The sequence below is a fragment of the Tripterygium wilfordii genome, chromosome 14, assembly GCF_013401445.1.
Source record: "Tripterygium wilfordii isolate XIE 37 chromosome 14, ASM1340144v1, whole genome shotgun sequence".
In the NCBI taxonomy this organism is placed as follows: domain Eukaryota; kingdom Viridiplantae; phylum Streptophyta; class Magnoliopsida; order Celastrales; family Celastraceae; genus Tripterygium; species Tripterygium wilfordii.
This window is the reverse complement of record NC_052245.1, coordinates 614,383-636,369: the sequence shown is the minus strand read 5'-3', so window position 1 is coordinate 636,369 and position 21,987 is coordinate 614,383. Positions and strand designations below refer to the sequence as shown.

The 21,987-nt window shown below is 37.8% G+C and overlaps 4 protein-coding genes and 1 pseudogene across 7 annotated transcripts; 3 read left to right on the top strand and 2 right to left on the bottom strand.

Moving 5' to 3' along the window:
* Positions 1–2,811: 2,811 nt before the first annotated feature.
* Positions 2,812–8,335, top strand: LOC120015374 (beta-galactosidase 3-like). The gene is made up of 19 exons (XM_038867777.1): positions 2,812–3,197; positions 3,291–3,386; positions 3,487–3,599; positions 3,690–3,756; positions 3,910–4,002; positions 4,176–4,319; positions 4,525–4,613; positions 4,717–4,822; positions 4,902–4,989; positions 5,295–5,413; positions 5,509–5,673; positions 5,815–5,993; positions 6,160–6,266; positions 6,344–6,453; positions 6,570–6,680; positions 6,768–6,881; positions 6,966–7,168; positions 7,252–7,588; positions 7,682–8,335. Exons 1-19 carry the CDS (start codon positions 3,027–3,029, stop codon positions 7,829–7,831), a joined length of 2,562 nt encoding a protein of 853 aa, XP_038723705.1. The 5' UTR covers positions 2,812–3,026; the 3' UTR covers positions 7,832–8,335.
* Positions 8,336–9,016: 681 nt separating this feature from the next.
* Positions 9,017–9,222, top strand: LOC120015826 (annotated as a pseudogene).
* An 837-nt stretch (positions 9,223–10,059) lies between these two features.
* On the bottom strand, positions 10,060–12,415 carry LOC120014736 (thioredoxin H1). Its single transcript, XM_038866775.1, has 3 exons — positions 12,231–12,415; positions 10,511–10,633; positions 10,060–10,430 (listed from the first exon to the last, which is right to left on the bottom strand). Exons 1-3 carry the CDS (start codon positions 12,318–12,320, stop codon positions 10,287–10,289), a joined length of 357 nt encoding a protein of 118 aa, XP_038722703.1. The 5' UTR covers positions 12,321–12,415; the 3' UTR covers positions 10,060–10,286.
* Positions 12,416–13,413: 998 nt separating this feature from the next.
* LOC120014425 (protein RTE1-HOMOLOG) lies at positions 13,414–15,635 on the bottom strand. 4 transcript variants are annotated; one of them, XM_038866375.1, is made up of 4 exons: positions 15,496–15,540; positions 14,772–14,853; positions 14,388–14,675; positions 13,414–13,913 (listed from the first exon to the last, which is right to left on the bottom strand). In XM_038866375.1, the coding sequence occupies exons 3-4, from the start codon at positions 14,655–14,657 to the stop codon at positions 13,488–13,490; spliced, it is 696 nt and encodes a 231-aa protein (XP_038722303.1). In that variant the 5' UTR covers positions 14,658–14,675; positions 14,772–14,853; positions 15,496–15,540; the 3' UTR covers positions 13,414–13,487. The 4 variants fall into 4 exon arrangements, with proteins under 4 accessions (XP_038722303.1, XP_038722300.1, XP_038722301.1 ...); XM_038866372.1 differs by lacking the exon at positions 14,772–14,853 and having other exon boundaries at positions 15,496–15,635; XM_038866373.1 differs by lacking the exon at positions 14,772–14,853 and having other exon boundaries at positions 15,388–15,525.
* Positions 15,636–16,102: 467 nt separating this feature from the next.
* Positions 16,103–18,641, top strand: LOC120015525 (purple acid phosphatase 6-like). Its single transcript, XM_038867985.1, has 8 exons — positions 16,103–16,347; positions 16,525–16,728; positions 17,022–17,133; positions 17,214–17,440; positions 17,538–17,676; positions 17,765–17,985; positions 18,097–18,218; positions 18,301–18,641. Exons 1-8 carry the CDS (start codon positions 16,189–16,191, stop codon positions 18,482–18,484), a joined length of 1,368 nt encoding a protein of 455 aa, XP_038723913.1. The 5' UTR covers positions 16,103–16,188; the 3' UTR covers positions 18,485–18,641.
* The last annotated feature ends 3,346 nt before the right edge of the window (positions 18,642–21,987 follow it).

Genomic DNA, 21,987 nt, shown 5'->3' with positions numbered 1-21,987 from the left:
ATATGATGTATTAAAATCACCGAATATCCTTTATGCATTGTAGCCGCCTACTAATTGACATTTACTATCCATGATTTGGCACTATCCTACTGCTTCATATACACCACATCCTTGTAGGATGTAATAATACTATAACCATTATCTTATCAAAAATAATATGTATTCATAATTTTTGTGTCCATAATCTAGGTGGTATAAAAAAAAGTGTGGGAGACCATTTTATATTAAATGGTCCCCCACGCTTCTTCTAATGTCACCTAAATTATGGACAATTATGAACATCAAAATTATGGACATGTAGTGCTTCCGTTATCTTATGGATTCGTTTGGTATCACGATTATTATTTTTTGTTTGAGAAGATTTGGTAGAACAATTTCATTTTATTAAAAATTTCACTATAGTATGTCATTTTCCGCATTTATGATGTAGATTTTTTAACATATATTAGACTCTAGAGTCTAGAAGCCTATATCTCCGTATAGTAGTCACATTAATACTTTCTCGGAAAACGATCCAAACAAGTCAAATGCTCCCAAATCTAACCACGTGGCTGCACATATTGGCAGTGGCATCCAACAAAGATCCCCTTCGATGGGGTTCTTTCCGTATGTCCACGTACACCTTACCCGTAATCGAAGGACCAGCCGTTCACCACGCTATCTCCTTGCGCGTGATAAAGAAGGAGCCACTAGAAACATCCCACGTCACAGCGAATAATGGCAAAATTGACAACTCTTATTAACGGCGTCGTTACCACCGACGTTAACGGGGACCGGTAATTGACTAATTGGATCTAGAGAGGGTCCCCCATCCACCGGCGATGTAGAAATGATGATGGAGTCTTAACGGTTTAATTAAACGGGTCAGTCTATCAAAGATAGGTGTTCCGTTATACAGGGTTTCTCTATGGTGTGTGTGACATTCCAAAAGAGCAATCATGCAGAGAACGTGGCACCGTCGTCGTCTTAGTCGCGGGTCCCACTGTCAACCACCAACGTGTCCCCATCAATCTCTCCAGCCAATCACGCGGTAGCACGCCTTGTGTTTTTTTTGAATTAAATAATGGCGTAATCAAGATGTTCCATTAGCATATAATCTGCCTCTAATTAAGTTTATCAGTACGTTTTAAGTTCCACGAAAAAAGCCAGTCTTTCTAATTAATCAAGAGAAATCTGAAATTAGGGTTATTAGTGGGGTTGGTGAGGAAGATAAACCACGAATTTGGTGGGACCCACTGGTCTTAGGGTTCCCTCCCTTCCACTTTCTATTTCTCGCGTCATTCTCGGCGTTGAAGGCTGATTAGAAGATTAGAAAACGAAAAGACAAAATAATGATGAAACATAAACAAACTTCATTAACCTAATAAAACATGCCATGTGGATCATAATAAATGTGACAGTAAGGTTTCATCTAGCCATTCCTTGTTTGACATGTGGACTTAATTAGGTACTAATAAGGCACCCTAGATTTGACCTAATCCAATCACTCGCCTTATTGTCCGTTTTACCTCCGAGGCCCCCGTACGATTTTGTCATTTATGAGTCCTCAAATGCCCAAATTTAGATCTCAAATACATATTCTCTTTGGGCTAGGCGAAAAATTAAGGATTGTTATACAGAGTCCTCTGTTCTGTTATGACTTCAAATTTTTTACTAAAGATGGCAGCATCAAAACCACTGCCTTAATAACTTGGAAAATGAAGTAGAACTAGTTTAATACCCATCAGAGAACCATTGGTGAGCCAGAAAAGTAGGGTTTTAAGACAGATCACAACTTGAAGCAGACATTATCTTGGATGAATTGAATAGAACAAATTTTTCCATATGGTAAAAGAAAGCAACTATGTATTTTTTTTTTCCTCAAGAGAGTGAATACAAACCCTAGGGTGTTGATAAGTGAGAACTGAAAGAATTAAAAGAAAAAACAAATGACATTGGCAAGAATTGTTTGCAATGTAAGGTTGAAGGACAGCTAGTGGTTGAGAAGTTGGGCACCTAGAGATAAAGAGATAGATGAGATCTAACCCATCAAAGATTTTCAGACAACAAAGATTGTTTGAGTAAGGATAGCCTTCCTTGGTTCACATGGAAACTCTCTCTTTCTCTTTATTGTGGACCTTCACTTGTCTTTCTCAAAAATGTCCCCATGACAAAAGCAGCAAATATAGGGCATTTTGTTTGGCTTCTTTCTTTATTACCACTTCCCTTATGACTTCTCTTTGTAAATCTTTGTTTTCCCCAACAATGCACCTTCACAAAAGAAAAGCAATTTGTTCATTTTGTTAGCTTGTGTCTCTCTATCTAGACGAGGAAAGAAGTCATTATTGAAGTTTCCCTACACCTTTAATTATAGACGTTCAATCTGTTTATTAAATTAAAATATTTATATAGATCTCACACCAGTAAACAGACTAGACATATGTGATTAAAACTGTAGTGACTTCTATTGTAGGACCCTTAACCCTTATCTATCCAGTATCTGCGTACTTTTTTTCCTTACCATTCATTCCCATTAATACCCTTGGTCAAACCCATTAATCACAAGTCAACCCTGCCCTGTATTTCACCATTATTTTTTGTTTATTTCAGGTAAAATCAAAAGCTACACCAGGTACAGAAAATGAGTCTCCAAAGTACCACTTTTGAATACTTTACAAGATTCTCTTAACGCGTGATCAACACTCACTAATCTCTCGCATGATGTAAAATGTAGTCGATTTACTGTTCTATCTTCCCCTGCCCCTTTTCCACTTTTTGTTCAGGCTTGTTGTTTTAGTTTTACTTATGCAAGTTGCTGATGGCCACGCAGGCATACACTTGTGGCAGTGAGGGGGTGAAAGCTGTTCACACATTGCCTTATATATGCATCTATTGCTATGTCCAGAGTCTTAAACCTGTGAAGTAATGGACCCCCAAAGAGTCTAATTAGAGCACGACTCTCTTCATTCTCATTTTCTCTGCCTGAAGAAGAGATTCCGGGCCCTGTGTGGAGAAAACTAAAGAGTGGAAGTGAAGGAGAAAACGAGATGGGAACTCATTCGGTGACTGGATTGTTAAGTGTGCTGTGTTTGGCGTTGTTCTGGGGTTCACAGCTGAGCCAGGGCAGTGTGAGCTATGACTGGAAGGCGATTGTCATCAATGGCCAAAGAAGAATCCTCTTCTCTGGTTCTATTCACTACCCAAGAAGCACCCCTGAAGTACATACACTAAGCTTCCACATTTCTCTATTTTGTCTCTAATAGTTTCTTTTTTGGGATTTATTTGACGAAATTTGTTTGTGGGTTTTGCAGATGTGGGAAGATCTGATACAGAAAGCAAAAGATGGGGGCTTGGATGTGATTGAAACCTATGTTTTCTGGAATGTTCATGAGCCTTCACAGGGCAATGTACTTCACTTTTCCTATTTTTACTTAGGTTTATGTTCTGTTTGATCCTTTTGACTCCATTGCTTATCTTCTTTCGTCTTGTGGGTTGTGTGGATTTTAGTACAATTTTGAAGGAAGATATGATCTGGTGAGATTTATAAAGACGGTGCAGAAAGCAGGACTTTATGCCCATGTCCGCATTGGACCTTATGTTTGTGCAGAATGGAATTTTGGGTACACCTCAACCATGCCCTCTATCTGTTTGATTTGCGTTCTCAACGACCATTTTTTTTCCTAACACTTTTGTATATGTTTCACATGCAGAGGGTTTCCAGTTTGGCTCAAGTATGTCCCAGGAATCAGCTTCAGGACAGACAATGAACCCTTCAAGGTATCATTTTTCACATAATTGTCTGTTTAATTATTATTTCTGGTTCTGGGTTTTCCTCACTTTGAACATTTTCTAATAGATTTAGCTGAACATGCATGAGCTCTTGGTACCTTGTCGCATGAATGTAATGAGGATCTTTTTGTTGTCTTGCAGAGGGCAATGCAAGGGTTCACTGAGAAGATTGTTGGACTGATGAAGAGTCATAATTTGTTCGAGTCCCAGGGTGGCCCCATTATACTCTCGCAGGTATATGTTTCCATACGTAGATCAATTATGTGCCTATTTTATGCTCCAAATTAAACTTTAAAAAATTTTATGACGTGTGGAGACAACGCAATCAGATAAACAATATTTACTGTTTATATATGAGGAGAGATCTAATTCTGAAAAATCTTAATTTTTCTGGTTGGGTATTGCAGATTGAGAACGAGTATGGAGCACAGAGTAAGTTACTCGGAGCTGCTGGGTATAATTATATGACATGGGCTGCCAACATGGCCATTAAAACAGGAACTGGAGTTCCCTGGGTGATGTGCAAAGAAGACGATGCCCCAGATCCAGTGGTAAGTAGTTTCATATTTAATCTTTAAAATGTAGAGTTGGGTCTCATTGTCTATAGCTTTTTTGGGGTAAATTATTCTACTTACAGTCCCTCAGTTCTTATGAGTTGTTGAAGAGATTTATAACGCAATAGATATTTGGAAAACCTAATGGTGGAAAAGTTAATTTACTTGGGTTTTACTTCTGAATTTCGGGTACTGTTGACAGATAAACACATGCAATGGTTTTTACTGCGATGCATTCTCTCCCAACAAACCCTACAAGCCCACTATGTGGACAGAAGCTTGGAGTGGCTGGTACATATATTCCATGCAATTGCACCTTGTCACATTGAATTTACAAATGTACGACAATATGAAGTTACGCCTAATTTCCCCTTTTCTTGATAATAAATTGAAGGTTTAATGAATTTGGTGGCCCAACTCATCAGCGACCGGTTCAGGATTTGGCTTTTGCAGTTGCCAGATTTATTCAGAAGGGAGGTTCCTTTGTTAATTACTACATGGTATGGTTTTCTTAAAGACATTGAATTTAGAATTGCATATATTACGGTGAAACTGAGATTCTATGTGTTTTCCAAACAGTATCATGGAGGAACCAATTTTGGACGTTCAGCAGGAGGGCCTTTCCTTACTACCAGCTATGACTATGATGCCCCTATAGATGAATATGGTGAGAACTTGATGCAATAGTCTTTCAAATGAAAACATGAGAAATAAACTTTATGCATGTGGTGATCTGATATCAGTGGATACCGAACGCATATCTGCATTGATATCTTTCGGATGCTCAGGAGCGCTGTTGGTGTGTGGTGTGTTATTCACGGTAAAATTGACTTATGGAAAGAAAATAAATTTGAGGCTTTTATGAGCGGCTTTGTGTGTTTTGGTATTATTGTCATCAGTGATTCATTTTAGCACACCTCACAGCCGGTTTCAGAGATTTAATTGACTTCTTTAACTGCATATGTGTAACAGGTTTGATCAGGCAACCTAAGTATGGACATCTGAAGGAGCTTCATAGGTCCATTAAGATGTGTGAGCAAGCTTTAGTTTCTGCTGATCCTATTGTAACTTCAATGGGGAACTTCCAACAGGTTTGATATTCAATTCTCAGATTCCTCTTGTTATTTGAGCAAATTCTGTCATTTGCCAACGTTTGTTGATTTTTGCCATTTTGTGACCTTTTCAGGCTCATGTATTCACCACAGAATCGGGAGGTTGTGCAGCTTTTCTCTCAAATTATGATACAAAATCTGCTGCTAGAGTGTTGTTCAATAACATGCACTATAACTTACCTCCTTGGTCCATCAGCATCCTTCCTGATTGCAGAAATGTGGTGTTTAATACCGCAAAGGTAAAGTACTGAAAATTGAATCCATCTTAAGCGCAAATGTATGGTTTTACTTTTTAATTACTGAGCCGAAACTTTCTGCATCTACATTTTTGTAGCGATACACGGTTTAGAGACTGAAAATCTTTTGTTACTTTTCTCTAGGTTGGAGTTCAAACATCACAAATGCAAATGTTGCCAACAAACGCTCGAATGTTCTCATGGGAGAGTTATGATGAAGATATTTCTTCTCTGGATGACAGTTCAACATTCAATGCTGAAGGTCTCTTGGAGCAAATTAATGTCACTAGGGATGCTTCTGATTATTTGTGGTATATAACAAGGTGAGTCCTTAAGTCTACCATGGCCTTTTCAGCCTCTTATACATCTCATTCGTTATTCTCGATTGCGATATAGTTCAAACCCATGCTTGTATTATATTCAAAACAAAGGTTCACATTAGAATATATTGGTATCTAATTGTGTTGTTTGTTTCACATGTTTTCACAGTGTTGATATTGGTTCCTCTGAATCGTTCCTGCGTGGAGAACTCCCAACTCTAATTGTTCAATCGAGTGGGCATGCTGTGCATGTCTTTATTAATGGACAGCTTTCAGGTACTTATTTTATATTAATCTCTTTTGATTCCCTTCTTAGGTTATGACTAACAAACTTCTTTGCAACCGACTAATAGGTTCCGCCTTTGGGACAAGGGAGAATAGGAGATTTACATACACCGGCAAAGTCAACTTGAATGCTGGAAAAAACAAAATTGCATTGCTGAGTGTTGCTGTTGGATTGCCAGTTAATATTCATTCCCCTTGTTTAATGTTAATGTTTCATTCTCTTGTGGACGTCGGGGCTTACTAGAGGTTTTACCTATTTAGCTAATCAAATGTTTCTATTTCTTGCCATTGAAGAATGTTGGAGGACACTATGAAACATGGAACACAGGTATCCTTGGTCCTGTTGCCTTGCATGGACTTGACCAGGGAAAATGGGACTTGTCTTGGCAGAAATGGACGTACCAGGTTGTGAATCTGACCTCTGTATTTCTCATTGTTCGTATTCTTGTTCAAATAATTTTTCCAACTGAAACTCGTGTCTCCTTTGAACAGGTTGGGCTAAGAGGCGAGGCCATGAATCTTCTCTCTCCCACTAGTACCTCCTCAGTTGAATGGATGCAAGCTTCATTAGTTGCTCAAAGACCGCAGCCGCTGACTTGGCATAAAGTATGGAATGAAATAAAATGAACGCATCATGACAGTAAGTCATTTGTTCCGAAATTTCCAACTTATTTTTTCCATTATTTGCAGACATATTTCGATGCACCTGAAGGAGATGAGCCATTGGCTTTGGACATGGAGGGTATGGGAAAAGGACAAATATGGATTAATGGACAGAGCATTGGGAGGTATTGGACTGCATATGCCAAAGGTGATTGCAATGGGTGCAGTTATGCAGGGACATTTAGACCTCCAAAGTGTCAACTGGGCTGTGGCCAGCCAACTCAGAGATGGTAAAAGCACTTTTAAAGTTGCCATGAAATGGCATAACAAGCCCCAAAGAAGATATATTAAGTCTCTGCCTATTATTTTTCAGGTATCATGTGCCTCGGTCATGGCTGAAACCGACGCAAAACCTCTTGGTAATTTTTGAGGAACTCGGAGGGAATCCTTCAGGGATTTCTCTTGTGAAGAGATCAGTTTCCAGTGTTTGTGCTGAAGTCTCTGAGTACCACCCAACTATCAAGAATTGGCAAATCGAAAGCTATGGAAAACCAGAAGAGTTCCACAGCCCCAAGGTTCACCTGCGATGTAGTCCAGGCCAGTCCATTTCTTCCATCAAGTTTGCAAGCTTTGGAACTCCTTTGGGAACATGTGGGAGCTACCAGCAAGGACCGTGCCACGCTTCTACCTCATATGCTACTATAGAGGAGGTACTAATGACACTAACTGTCTTGTTTCTTCAATCCACAAAACTGTATACCTTCTTGCTTTCCTCTTACCTTGTCCTGGTTTACACATCTCAGAAATGTATCGGGAAGCAGCGATGTGCAGTCACAATATCGAACACTAACTTCGGGCAAGACCCATGTCCAAATGTATTGAAACGATTGACAGTTGAAGCTGTTTGCGCCCCAACAGTCTCTACAACAGCGCAACCCAATTGGAGGGGATAATCATACCAAGGAGGGACACTTAACATAATGTTGCCACTAGTGATTTAACTATATACGTATCTGCAAGGAAGAAAGAATACCAAAGAATACAAGGAAATCTTTTCTTCTTGGGTAGGTTGAATGCAGTAGACCTCTCAAATGGTGAGACTCTACGCCCCAGAATGTTTGATGCTTTAGGCAATCAGTGATTAATTTAAGTTGGTTAGTGAAGTTATGTGAAATAGCAGTTGTTTAGCTAGGTTGAGTTTGTGAGTTCCTAGGGGCCTACAATTCTGGACCCTGGGAATGATCTGAATCCCCAGTCCCAGGCCTTTTAACCGGATATGGGAACTGGGTGAAGAGTTGCTGTCAATTTGTGTGATTTATTTTCATTTTGTGTCAATGGGGGTAAATTTATAACCCCAGAGAGAGTCATGTTCAAGTTGGGAGAGGATCCTGGTGTGACCTTTGTGTTCTGTGCAGCTCTTGATGGAAAGTAATGAAGGTTCTTGTTCTGTTCCATTTTATGTTCTAGTACGAATTTGAGTTTTTTTTTTTTTTTTTTGGATAAACTTTCGCTCATTTAGCTCATGTAGTGTGGAAGTGAAACTCATGTCAAATGCAAGAAACTGTCAAGACTCATGTGAGAATTTTCTGTGCACGCGTGGGTTTGATTACCTAAGTTTAAGCTCATGTCAAATGTTCAAAGGGTAAACTTGTCTAATGTCCTTCTTGGTAAAAAAATTGTCGCCCACAAATACTTAATTAACAATACTTTTGTGTTATTCCGTGGGAAATCCTATCCAATAACAATGCAAGTTGAATTGTGTGACAAATTCTAATCAATAAAAAAGAATGATCTGTCTAAGAAATGGACAAAAAAAAGAAATAATTGTGCCATATTGTAGAGATTGGAGAAGACGGTAGCTGCAGAAGTGCAGATAGCGGAGGTGAGAGTAGCTGGAGAAGAAAGAAAGAGTCTGCTTTAAAATATTTTTTACTGAATTAAGATATGGGCTTTTATGTAGTGGACCAGTGTTCTCGTAATTGATCATGGCCCAATATAACCAGACTTGGCCCATATGTTCGTCTAATAAGCAAAGTGTTTTTGTTAAAGAAATGTTTCACTCATCCCACATTGGAAAAGAGCAAAGAGAAGCACAAGAGATGAGCTTTAAGAGAAAGAAGGAAGCCTCGTTCGATCTCATACCTTTCTCGGCCTTTTGGCTAAGATCAAGTGTGCCAGTGTGGTATATGTTCTTATCAGTTTAATATCTGATACATGGGCTATTGGTTCACATGATATTAAATTAATTTTTTAAGGGGGAAGGCCCACCATAGTAGCTGGCTACTAGGGTCTTCGCTTGTAGCCCAAGCGTTACACTACTACAGCTCGGGCTGGCGCACCCCTACTAAGTACTAACTCTCAGTCTAACTGTTGAGAAAATCTTGGGCCCAATTTATTGGACTTCATAGCCCATGAAAGAAAAAACAAACAAAACTTATTAGTCCATCTGTGAAGTAACCTATTAGTATTCTGTTTTAAGTAAATCTTAGGCTCAAATTATTTGGCTGAAGCCCAAGAAAGACAGTTCTTTCAACAAATTCCACCTTCATGGGCTCTTACAGCACTTGCAATGGTATATAATTATTGGACCAACAAAGATGTCTTTTGTTGATATGGTTGTATTATAAAATTTGTTTTGCTTATGTGGTTGTATTGCGAGAAATATTTTGTTGATGTGGATGTATTGGTATTTGGTGTTTTGGTGTAGTTTTGTTGTGGATAATATGGAGGAATGAAATGTTGTTGGGTTGGGTGGAAAGAGAAAGTGTGTGGGAAGAAAAAATGCATAGAAATTTGTGTTTTGCTGATGTGGCTGTATTAGAATACGTGTTTGACTTGACTTTTTGTGTAATAGAGGTGAGACCCAAGATTAATTTTGTTGGGGACATTTCCCCCTAAACCATTGCAATTGCCCTTAGGAAAGCCTTTAATGGGCCTGCAGGCCATGCAACTAAGCAGCAGTCCAACTGTTGAGTAAATCCGAGGCCCAAATTATTGGGCTAAAGCACATGAAAGAAAGTTCAGTCCACGAAACATAATAACCTATTAGTACTGCAATCTTAGGCCCAAATTATTTGGCTGAAGCCCATAAAAGAAAGTTCATTCCACAAAACCTACCTTTCATGGGCTTTTATAGGACAAAGCTTTTAATGGGCATGTAGGCCGTGCAACCAAGCAGCAGTTAAGTATACCACAAGATGTAATATAGAATCATTATTCATTTTACTTTCTGGCATTGAACTATGACCAAAGCAAGGATATGCTTGGTAGGACTTTTGTCTAAACACAATAAAAACAAACCCCAGATTAAGCAACAATTCATAGTATTTAAAGCATAGATCTAGATAGAAAACATAAAGTGAGGTTTTTACATCCTCTCCTACTTGCGGATAATGCAAGTTATCATCATCAAGCAGAGGAAGTAGCCAGGTGCTTTGAAATAGTAGCTTGCAGTTCTTCTTTCTTTGCTCCCACAACCCGGTCCACGATTTTACCCTCTTTCAGAAACATGAAAGTTGGCATAGCCTCAATGGCCCAATCTTTGGCAACTGACTGCAAAAGAGAAGCAACAATAAGGGTTTAGTTGTGGGGTAATTTCCCTTGCCGAGTGTCTGAAGTTTTATCAATATTACCTGCAATTCATCTACATCGACCTTAAGAAAGATAACATCTGGTAGTTTCTTAGCCAAATCTGCAAGAAAGGGTGCAATAATGCGGCATGGTCCACACCATGAAGCAGTGAAATCAATAACCACCTGCAATAACTCAGGATTATCTTACATGCCACGGAAAAGATATAATGCAGAGTATGCAGAAGCTTTCCATATATGACCAGCCAAAGTTGTTTGTAAGGAAATGATAACCACAATCAACATTTCCATTGTTCATCATTTCTGCAGTTCTCCTCAAATTTGACTCACAAAACTATAGTAATCTATTACCATTCAAGAATATAAAATGGCTAGTAAGCCACCCCATATTCTGCTCGTAGGCATAGGCAACATATTAGTCTTGGTGACTAATCAAAAGGTCAACTAGTTGGTTTCTTAGAACAAAATATTTGCCCCCAGAAATAAGAATATTCTGAAAGCCAATACAAGTGAATTTCCCAGAACAAACACTTTTTGCAAAACTCTTTTTTGAAATAATAGCAAGTGCTTGGATGGAAAATAGAGAAAATGAAAAGCAAGAAATATTTGAAGGCCAGTGTTCAGTATAGCAAATTTTTCCAGGCTTTCCACGTTCAAATTTGCAGAAAAGTATCAAAAAACTTAAGGCACTTTGGTCAAAAGAATTCAGAAATAGTATTCAGAAAATGAGATCCATGTAGTGCCGGAAGAGGTTTTCATGCGACACTTTCTACCCGCAACATGCAAAAACAATAATAACATGTTACCGGAAGTGGTTTTAATCATCTCCAAACAAATACGTTTCTGGAAAGTGACCAAACTGAAGAAGAAAGAAGAAAACAAGAATGATTTTCACAAACAAAAGTAATAACACAAGATGCTAGGAATTCACATAGAACGGAAAGCTAAGAAAATGGAAACATCTCTTTCCTAGGGCAAGGAAAACTTTCTTCCTGGGAAAAAATTAATTTGAGGAGAGAATGGAAATAGGTACCTGAGACTCATCCCCAGACAGAGAAAGGACGCGCAAGATCCTCTACTATATATTCAATAATTAGATTGAAAAGGCAAGTAAAATTTTTTCCTAGACCAAGGAAAAGGTTTCTCCCGGGAAAAAAATTAATTTGAGGAGACAATAGAAACTAGGTACCTGAGACTCATCCCCCAAACAGAGAAAGGACGCGCAAAATCCTCTGTTGTATATTCAATAAGTAGATCGAAAAGACAAGTAAAAATCTCCACCGAGAAGACGAGACACGAAAACGATTCATACTTCACATGATCACATCTACTCAACAATTAATTAAACAAAGGTAGGCATGAAAAACCTTCTATTTTCTCTGGTTCCAAATCTCCCAAACAGGCAACGGCATGCATATTACATATGCTATGTAAGGCTTGAATTCCATTAAAACGAAGAGCAAATATAATTCCAATACTCATAACTTGAGAGATCAATCTAAAACCCGAAACAAGATCGAGAAAATCAAATCTATCAGCCTTCATCACATCTCAAACATCCCAAAACCAAAATTCACAGTCCTTTCAAACAAAATCCGGACTAAATAGAGCACATCTAAACATGCCAAACCAGTCGTATCATTCAATACAAACACAATAGTCGAAACAACAAAAACATAACTCTAATAAGCATTTATTTATATCAAATCAAGCAAAAGAAAACTAACTGAAATAAATAACAAAAATAGATGAAATAAATTACCAGCTTCTTGGATTCGTTCCCCTTCTGGAGCTGCTCGGTCCATGCATCCACAGTGTGGCAACTGATCACTTGTCCATCATCTCCGGCCATTTTCACTCTCTCTTTGCGTTTTCTTTCACAATATTCTCGAGAAACAAACACCTTGATCACGCACACGATGAACGTTTCGCTCTTCTGTTTTACTCGCTCCCTTAGATAAGCAACACGGTTATATCTACCGGTACAAAGGTAGGCCTGCTTTTCCTTTTAATTACTCACTTGCCACCATTAGATAAAGACGAGAGTTTTGCGCGGCAATGTAGATCTAGGATCTCAAGTATACAAGCCCATGGCATCATCTTGTGTACTCCGCGTGTTAGCCGTCCGATTATGAAATTTTAAAAAAATCTGACTACATTTGTCTGGGGATTGAAATCAAACGGATTAAAATTAGGGTTTAGGGTTCCTGTCTTACGTTCCATTATAAATAACTTGCAAAATTAAAGTCTACTTTATTCATATAATAGGAAAATAAAAATCTCAGAGATTTAGTACTTAATTATTTCATTGGGATCGGTTTTTTATTAAATTGTGGTGAAGATCCAAATCAGCTTTCAGATTTTTTTCAAGGAAGATTTGATTTATCTAATAACCAATCATTCAATCAACTAATCGTCACCATAGTTTGGTTGATGGAAAATATATCATGCCGAGCCCTGAATTTTTTTGAAGAATAACATGTTGAAATTCTTGATCCAAAACGTTGAAGATATTGTCTGCTATGGATCACGGACTCGCACATATTTATTCTTAATGGATCGTCATCATTGATTGGTAGGCCCATCAAAATGTGTCTACAAATACTAAAGATGTTCGAAAAAGAGTCATTACAAATCATATCTCTACATTTATTATGATCCATTTTTATTGTAGATTTTTATCTACGAGATTTTATGTCCATTTGTTTCCATATTAAAATTTATAATTTATTTAGCTTCCTTATTAAGTTATTGAAGAGAATATTATCTTCAATATGTCCCCACGATTATCCATTATCATTATATTTTAATGCATGATAATCTCTACATTTATTGTGATCTATTTTTAGTTTGAATTTTTATTTATGAAATTACTCTTATCATGCATATGAAGTGCTACGCTTTAGGCTTTTGTTGAGCAACGGTCAACAAGTAGAAGAACACAATACAGGCAAAGCAGCATAAGTTCATTCATAGAAAGATGGTTTCATATCTGAATACCAAACTACTAACCACAAATCTACAACTGGATCAAATCCTTAAAACAGTACGTACCAAGAAGAAACCACCCACCAAGAAAGAAAATTATCAAGGCCAAGACGGTTAGATAAGTAAAACCCCAAAACGTAAGTCCAAGACCAGATACTATAACAAACGGTAAGTATGATCGCACCATTGATGCTTTACTCACCCAGTGACCCTTGAGGAAGATCAGAGCAGCAATGTTCACCACATTCCATCCACCAGCGTGAAAGCCCAACCTGTTTAAGTTATTGGCGACGAAGGAGTGGCAATTGCAAGTCAAAAAATTGTACGATCGATGCTGGAACTCCTGTGTGCTCTTTCGTAGCGCGCCATCCCATGTCAATGTATCGCTTCCAATTCCATTCTGCTGGTATTGGCCCTGATCGTCGAATACAGATTCAGGGGGAGAAAGGCAACAGTCCTGGGCAAAGTTTCGATGATGCTAATGCTGTTAGGATGATAGTACATTTAAATAGTAAAAATCCTTCACAGCTCCAACTTATAGAAACTCAAAGAGAGCCTAAACGTGTTTCTAATGATGCCAAAAATGATACTAAAACAGAACATGCACTATTTTTTCTCCTTATGTTTTACTTCTTCACCTTAACATAAAAACGTCTATTTCAACTAATGCATCTTCCAAAAAATTTGCATTTCTAAGCTGTACCAAGTTTCCCTGTGCTCACATCAATAATAAGGTGCAAAGAAAGCCAGGTGATCATAGAATATAGCCGGGTTCTCATGGAGAGCCAATTCAGGTTGACCTATGATAATGCAATGCACGCTGTTCTAATTGCCAGTGTCAGGCTCACAAATGAGAAGTTGCAAAATCCGGAAAAGATGAATACCGCAAATGACCAAACAAATGCTTCAGATATGAGAGAATCAAATATACCTTTGCTTTGTTTATTTGGACGTAGCGCCTCACTGACCCAAATGCAAAATTGTCTACACAAACAAAATTAGGCCCTGCAAAGTCCAAAATCACGCCATCCTCTCTACATATGCCAATATGTCCAATGAAAGGAATCAGCCATGAAATAACAGGGAGGGGTGTCCAGACAATGCAGTACGGAAACCGTGCTCTTCTTGGATCGATTTGCATACTCTGAGGAAAATTGTCTTCAAACATCAGCTGATTCTCCTCATCAACATTTTCTCCCATTATCAAAGTTGTGTAACCCTGAATAGTATCCACAGGTTACACATTCAACAAAATCAATGCTCATGCTATCCATTTAGCTAAGAAAAAAGATGCAACCAAAGAGAAAAGGCTTACTCAACAGTTATGAACCCCCTAAAGTGCTCTCAACAGAACATGTAATTTGAAGTGCGCCAAAAATCAAATTTCATATATTCAACTGTCGAAACTGAAACCAATAAAATACGGTAGTTTTGCAAACTTTAATCTGAAAAGGCATTATGTTTCGTTTTTTTAAAGTAGCCCATCAGAACGGAACATCGAGAACAAAAACTATTCAGACAGATATAAATATGTAAAACAGGCAATTAAGTATACTTACACAGCACATAAATCACCTAAAAATATACATGCCAGGTCCTATTTGGCTTACAATTTGCCAACTACCATGCCAGACCATATTCCAATCAACAATTTATATTCCAAGTAAACCTAACATTTTCGAAGAATTCCTTTTCTATCTGTAACGAAGCGCTCCTTCAGATTTGAACCAAAACTGGATCAGTACGATTTTATTTGAAGCAATATGGGGAGTTAGTGTGCGTGCTCATTTCCCTTTCTAGGACTGAGCCGTTTACCATAAACAACACAAGAGATCAAAAAAACCGATTCAAAATACGCGCAGTCTGCACCTAAGCGTTCAATAATCACATAAAATCCAACAAATTAAAAGAGCACATCCACGAATCTGTACCTATATAGATGAATCGCACATAAACCCTTGTTTTCGCACAATACATAAAGAATCCATTGACGATATGATTGACTATAAGCATACTATAAATACAGTAGAAGAGATCACCTCTGGATGCAATATCAGATATAGATCCAAAGCGCGTATGTCAATCGGAGAAATGTGATTTTTGTCGAAGGTGGATTTGACCATGACTCCTGACTATGAGCACCAGAAATCGGGCCATAAATATGGGCCTGTTTTTCGTTTTAGGTCCATATTTTGGTGAGGAAGGGGAAATATGGGCCTGTTTGGTTTGCGCCGCTACGAGTTATTAAAGATTTACAATGAAATTTAGTTAATATTTTTTTAAAAAAATCTCAAAAAATGATAAATAAAAAAATGTATAAGATTTTGATGGTCGGATCATGTATTCAATTATTGAAAATATTAATATTATTATTTTCCTAATCTCCAGCAAATAATCCCAAAACTGAATTATTTGAAATACTTTCTTATCTCTTCACACTTCCTTATCACATTCTTAGTACTTTTTTGTTTGTTTTCCCCTAAAAACTAGTCATCCAATCTAATCATTCTATTACCTTTATTAGACATCAAATTACTTCCAAAAATAAAATAAAATAAAAATATACTGAAGAATATTCTTGTACAGGCAAACCCAAATAAGAAGTCTACAGAGAATCAAACTCATATCCCAACTAATCAAAAACCTGATAAAGCTATAAATACACATTTCCACTTTCTTCTGACCTACCATAATACAGAACCTAGAGAATTTCAGTTCTTCCCTTTGCAGCCATGGCAGCCGCAATCTGGTTTCTGATAGCCCTGTCAGTCTACATAGCTGGGCCCTGCAATGGAGGTGTCACCAGTTATTATGTTAGGAAATCCAGTCCATCTGTTGACATGCCCATTGAACATTTCCCTCCTCCTTCAGGTCACAATGTTCCTGAACAGGTAAAGCCATTGAAACTCTCAATCAATTACAGTTATGATACGGATCCCAACAACAACAACGTACTGGTATCCCGGTTATCCCAGGACTGCTGGGAAACTGGATCTTTATCATTTTCGAATCAATTGACACATGAATCATCAATGTATGTGTGTTAAGATTTTTGTTTTGGAGTGCAGGTTCATATAACACAGGGAGATCATGATGGAAGAAGTGTAATTGTTTCATGGGTGACACCCAGGAAGGCACACTCACATGTGGTGAAACATTGGGCAGCAGATAAATGCAATCACAAGCACAAGACCCATGCCTCAACCACAACTTACACATACCACAAGTATAAATCTGGATTCATTCACCATGCCACCATCAAAAGATTAGAGGTAATTAGTTATTTATCAGAGCTTTTCAATCGTTTTCTAGCAATATAGGGTGTAAATCTCGGGCCACCATGTTGGCGGCATGCCAACTTTTTCTATCCTAGCGTGTCACAGGTAACTATGCCGAAACCCATGTGGGTTGGTTTGATCGATCGAACTCCCGACCTTAGGCGCAGGCACTATTGCCAAGTGGTTAAAGCTTTCCAATCTGTTAGTGTGTGTAAGATCTGTAGTTTTCTTACCTTGGCCCAAACTAGGTATTGACTGGGGCTTATTGTTGCAACTGGTTTCTGCAGTATGATACCAAATACTTCTATGAAGTTGGGCATGGGCATGAAACTCGCCAGTTCTTCTTCACAACTCCTCCTAAAGAAGGACCTGATGTTCCATACACATTTGGCATTATTGGTATGTCCATATACGCAACAGAAGATCATGGAAAATCTTATTAGAATCCATTTAATGTAGAGGTCATGCATTCTGTGCAGGTGATTTGGGACAAACATATGATTCAAACTCTACACTCGAGCATTACATGTCAAACCCAAAAGGACAAGCAGTGTTGTTCCTTGGTGATCTTTCTTATGCAGACCATTATGCTTACCATGACAATAGAAGATGGGATGTATGGGGACGATTCGTCGAGAAGAGCACCGCTTATCAACCTTGGATTTGGACTGCTGGAAATCATGAACTTGATTATGGTCCAGAATTTGTAAGTCCTCCTTTCCACACTCTGTGTTGTATGATTCGATTCAGCGTTCCGAGTCCGAATGACCTGATTACTGATGACTGATTTCACCTTATTTCAGGGTGAGCCAGTTCCTTTCAAGTCATATATGCATAGATACCATGTACCTTATAAGGCATCAAAGAGTACATCACCACTCTGGTATTCGATTAAGCGAGCATCTGCATACGTAATTGTCTTGTCTTCTTACTCTGCATATGGTAATATCAGTCTCCTCTCTTGATCTAGCTAGTGAATGTAGTTGTGGTAATGAGAAGTCTAATGCTTTCTGTATATATATATATATAGGCACATATACTCCACAATATAATTGGCTTCAGGAGGAATTGCCAAAGGTCAACAGATCTGAAACTCCATGGCTCATTATTCTTGTTCACTCTCCATGGTATAACAGCAATAACTACCATTTCAAGGAAGGAGAAAGCATGAGAGTGATGTTTGAACCATGGTTGGTTCACTACAAAGTTGACATGGTTCTTTCTGGTCATGTACATTCATACGAACGATCGGTAAGCCTGTCTCAAACATCTTCAAAGCTCGTGACAGAAATCAATGAGTGTAGTTGAAATCTTCTTAACAGATTGATGATTTCTCTACTTTTTTAATTTCCTTATATTTAGGAGCGAGTATCGAATGTGAAGTACAATATAACAGATGGGCTATGCACACCAGTCAAGGATCCATCAGCACCAATATACCTGACTCTTGGAGATGGTGGAAATATTGAAGGCCTTGCTAACAGGTAAGCCTCTTTATATATCTTTCCAAGATATATATGTATATATCATCTCCACTGCTTACCAAATCTTCCTTGCAATTTGCAGTTTTACTGAACCACAGCCCAGTTACTCAGCATTCCGCGAAGCAAGCTTCGGACATGCTACGCTGGAGATAAAGAATCGAACACATGCCTATTATACTTGGCATCGTAACCATGACAATGAACCTGTTGCAGCTGATTCCTTGTGGATCCATAACAGGATTTGGTATCCAGAAGAAGAAGATTAAAGTGCTGCAACTGAAGTTAGCCTCTTCAATACCTCAATATTGTAGATTCTAGATAGCTGATATTTTCTTGGTTCCAATCAGTTTAAGCTTCTTTTTTTTTTTTCCTGGTGACTCAATAAAAGGAGAGATTTTTCCACAAGATTATAATCCTGATTTGATTCAAGTACCCTGAAACAAACACAGGGTCACCCCTCACTATCACCATATCTGTATTCCATACCAATCCCAGAAACAACCAACTGCTGCAAGAAATTGCATCCTACCCTGTTGTTATTACATGTAATAAAGTTTTCAGGTAAAATTAGTGAACAGATTGTTAGAAAACAAAAAGTCCCACATCGCGCCAAGTGATGTGCTGTATAATGATAGCCTAGCATGACACATGTTGAGGCGTCTTTTAAAGGGCCAAGCTTTGCGGCATTTGGCCCAAAACAGACAATATCTCATATGTGATGTTGGTTTGGGCTAGTTCCAGCATTATTGACCCAAACTATACGCTAGAAGCACCAACAGTAGAAGATACTAAAGAGTCCACCACCAGAGAGGCCTGCGAATCTTCTTTCAATAAAGGGTTGCAATGGCCAAGAACTGCAGGACGCCAAAAAAGCAAGTGAAAATTGCCAGGCCTGTGAATCTCGTTCAATATGGGTTGCAAGGGAAGTGAAGGAGTAGACTGAGAACCGAGCCGGGTATCTCTTGATTCTCTTCGAGAGGAATGCTGATAGGAAAAGGTCATTTTGAATGAATGTAAAACGCTGTGTTTCAATGTTGCTTGGGCCAACACTAATAAAGGCATTAAGGCAGCTGGACCAACTTAAATATGAAAGCCCAAATCATCCTTAAATAATAAGCCCAATTCAAGAAGAGCAATGGAAGCCCGATCCTTCGACCAGGGAAGAGAAAGGCCCGATCCAAGCTAATAGGGCAAACCGGCAAAGTATAACCTTCTGGGCCGAGGAGGAAGAATAGCCCAGAAGCCTTTTTGTTTTGTTAGTGGAATCTACAACTCCTCAACAATACCGGGAGGAATGTTTGGCTCCCAAACAATGAGGTACCTCACCAGGTGTCCAAATCACAGTGGCTGATCATGGTAATGACTTTGTCCTTTTAGGGTTCTTATTCTAAGACTCCTCATTGCTTGAAAAGAATCAAAACATGAAGCACAGCCTTATTAATAATATAATAAGAACACATTTCTCAATTATGAGAGAATTTGGACCCACTGAATGGCAAGCATACAGAATATTTCATTAGTGGAAAGCTTTCTTAAAATAATGGGGGGAAAAGGGTTCGCATGTAGAAGTTTGATATTGCCATCTTGCTATTTTGGGCGGTGCCATCACATTCACCATTCACTAAGACCAAGTTTTTTGGGTGGTTTTTATGCTTTTTGCTTATTCTGTCCAGGCAACTTCGGAACCATTAAAAAAATTATAATAGGACACCCTCTCTTTTTTTAAAATGATAATTTTCAAGCTCAACAGGTCTACTAAGTATCTGAGCCAGTTTTATACTCAGTCAATCAACTCAATCCAATCTAAGCTGATGACATATAAGATCGGGCCGAAATTATTGAGCATGAAAGTTGAACTTGCACCTCATGTATTTGCAAGAAATTAGTATAGTAAATTTCACCAACCAAAACTCCTTTCTTCTAATAGGACACCCTCCACCATATGCTTTGCATTCAATTTTTTATTATGTTAATGATAAAGTAACTGGAATGAAACTCATTTTAAATCATGGATTTTCCTGAATTCGTTCCGCTTTTTACAATTTGCAAGAAGCTTGAGTGAAACTCAATCAATCATCAATGGGAAGGCAACAACTGGCACTCTTCATGGCGTCAATACAAATCCAAGGCAAGGACAATGATTTTAATTTCATATCAAGATACTATTAACTATTTATAGTTTTATAGTTTAATATTGATTAGGGAATCATTTTAAACATTGAAAAATAATAATATTTTGTCAATATATGGATAGTTGTTAAAATATTTTTAAATTTAGTTAGAGCAACCACAATGATGGGTTTTTGATGGAGAATGGGTAATGTATGGAGATTTATGTTTTATTGATGTGACTGTATTGAGAGATGTGTTTTATTGATGTGGCTGGGGCCAACAAAATGTATTGGTACAATGATATAAATTTACTTGTTTGATTTTTGTGTAATAAATGTAAGACCCAATATTTATTTGTGTAAAAATATGAGTGTGTGTTATGGGGCCCACATGAGAGCAAAGATATGGGCACGATATTTGTCACGCCCACATCCATGTCACGGCAAAATTGATCCAACATATTACCATTGTTATTGGGTTCATGGGGCCTGCTGTAGGCCTTTTGGGCTTCAAAACATTTTTTATTTATTTTTAAAAATTATATATGTATAGTATTCGGTCTAACGATTTCAACGACATATTTTTTGTTTGAAACAAAAATCAAATTAATTGCGATCGAAACATCGAATGTTCTGAGTTTATATTCAACGGTTCAGAATTGTTATGCATTTTTCACATTAAATTTGATTTTTGTTTCGAACAAAAAATATGTCGTTGGAATCGTTACTCCGAATACTACACATATATAATTTTTTAAAATAAAAGTAAAAATATTTTACAGTCCAAAAGGAGCTACAGCTGGGGCTGCTGTAGTTATTACTAGAGCAGCCCCAAGAACTCATTGTTATTGACCCATTATAATATCACTTTTTGACATCCATGTCCTAGCAAATTGTAATCATTGTGATTGAACTTAACAATTTTACTTCAAATAGACAAGGTTGGACTCTTCCATAATAGGGTATTGAGGCATTCGATATAGCATCACATATTTCACATCACAATAATTACTCCATTATAGTGCTACTAATTAGTGAATTAATTAGCCCGCACAAAGATAAAAAGCAAAGTCAATGGCCCTAATTAATCTAGATTAGTTTCTAGTGTGGGAATAGATCAAAAAGGAACAATTAAAAGCCATAAAAACAGAATCATAAAGCAAAACTAAGTACATGTTATTGGCTTTATTGTGAATTAAAGAAATTGAGAGATAACAATAAGACGTAGAATAATGGGGGGAGAAAGAGATTTGACACAATTCACTTGATGTATTGTTTGAGTTATGAGCCCAAGGCCTGTGTGGCTTTTCCTTGAAAATATATCTCAAGTGTTTTGAAGTTGGACTCACACTTAAAACCACATCGTTGATTTACATTAAACCGAAGTGGTGAGAATTTGTTAAGTCCTAATAGATTTACCCATTTATATATATATATATATGTATAGATGAAAAGTACTTCAAGAAAATGTTAAAAAATTTCACTTATTAGACAATAACAATACACGAACGAGATCTTCCATTGAAGCAAAGGAGATTCGAGCCTCTATTTTGACAAGATGTCACATGCTCTTTTTTTAAATTCATATGTTGACTAGTCGTTTGGTCCTAAAACGAAGGACTTTTAACATGCACCTACAACCTCACTATATTGTCCAC

Coding starts and splice junctions, on each gene's coding strand:
- LOC120015374 (XM_038867777.1), top strand. CDS start 3,027: ATGGGAACTCATTCGGTGACTGGATTGTTAAGTGTGCTGTGTTTGGCG. Junction 3,198..3,290: donor ACCCAAGAAGCACCCCTGAA/GTACATACACTA, acceptor TGGGTTTTGCAG/ATGTGGGAAGATCTGATACA. Junction 4,320..4,524: donor ACGATGCCCCAGATCCAGTG/GTAAGTAGTTTC, acceptor TACTGTTGACAG/ATAAACACATGCAATGGTTT.
- LOC120014736 (XM_038866775.1), bottom strand. CDS start 12,320: ATGGCCGGAGATGATGGACAAGTGATCAGTTGCCACACTGTGGATGCA. Junction 10,634..12,230: donor GGAACGAATCCAAGAAGCTG/GTAATTTATTTC, acceptor GAGTTATTGCAG/GTGGTTATTGATTTCACTGC. Junction 10,431..10,510: donor TCGATGTAGATGAATTGCAG/GTAATATTGATA, acceptor TCTCTTTTGCAG/TCAGTTGCCAAAGATTGGGC.
- LOC120014425 (XM_038866372.1), bottom strand. CDS start 15,579: ATGGTCAAATCCACCTTCGACAAAAATCACATTTCTCCGATTGACATA. Junction 14,676..15,495: donor ATCTGATATTGCATCCAGAG/GTGATCTCTTCT, acceptor GATACTATTCAG/GGTTACACAACTTTGATAAT. Junction 13,914..14,387: donor TCCAAATAAACAAAGCAAAG/GTATATTTGATT, acceptor AACTTTGCCCAG/GACTGTTGCCTTTCTCCCCC.
- LOC120015525 (XM_038867985.1), top strand. CDS start 16,189: ATGGCAGCCGCAATCTGGTTTCTGATAGCCCTGTCAGTCTACATAGCT. Junction 17,134..17,213: donor ATACACATTTGGCATTATTG/GTATGTCCATAT, acceptor CATTCTGTGCAG/GTGATTTGGGACAAACATAT. Junction 17,677..17,764: donor GTCTTCTTACTCTGCATATG/GTAATATCAGTC, acceptor ATATATATATAG/GCACATATACTCCACAATAT.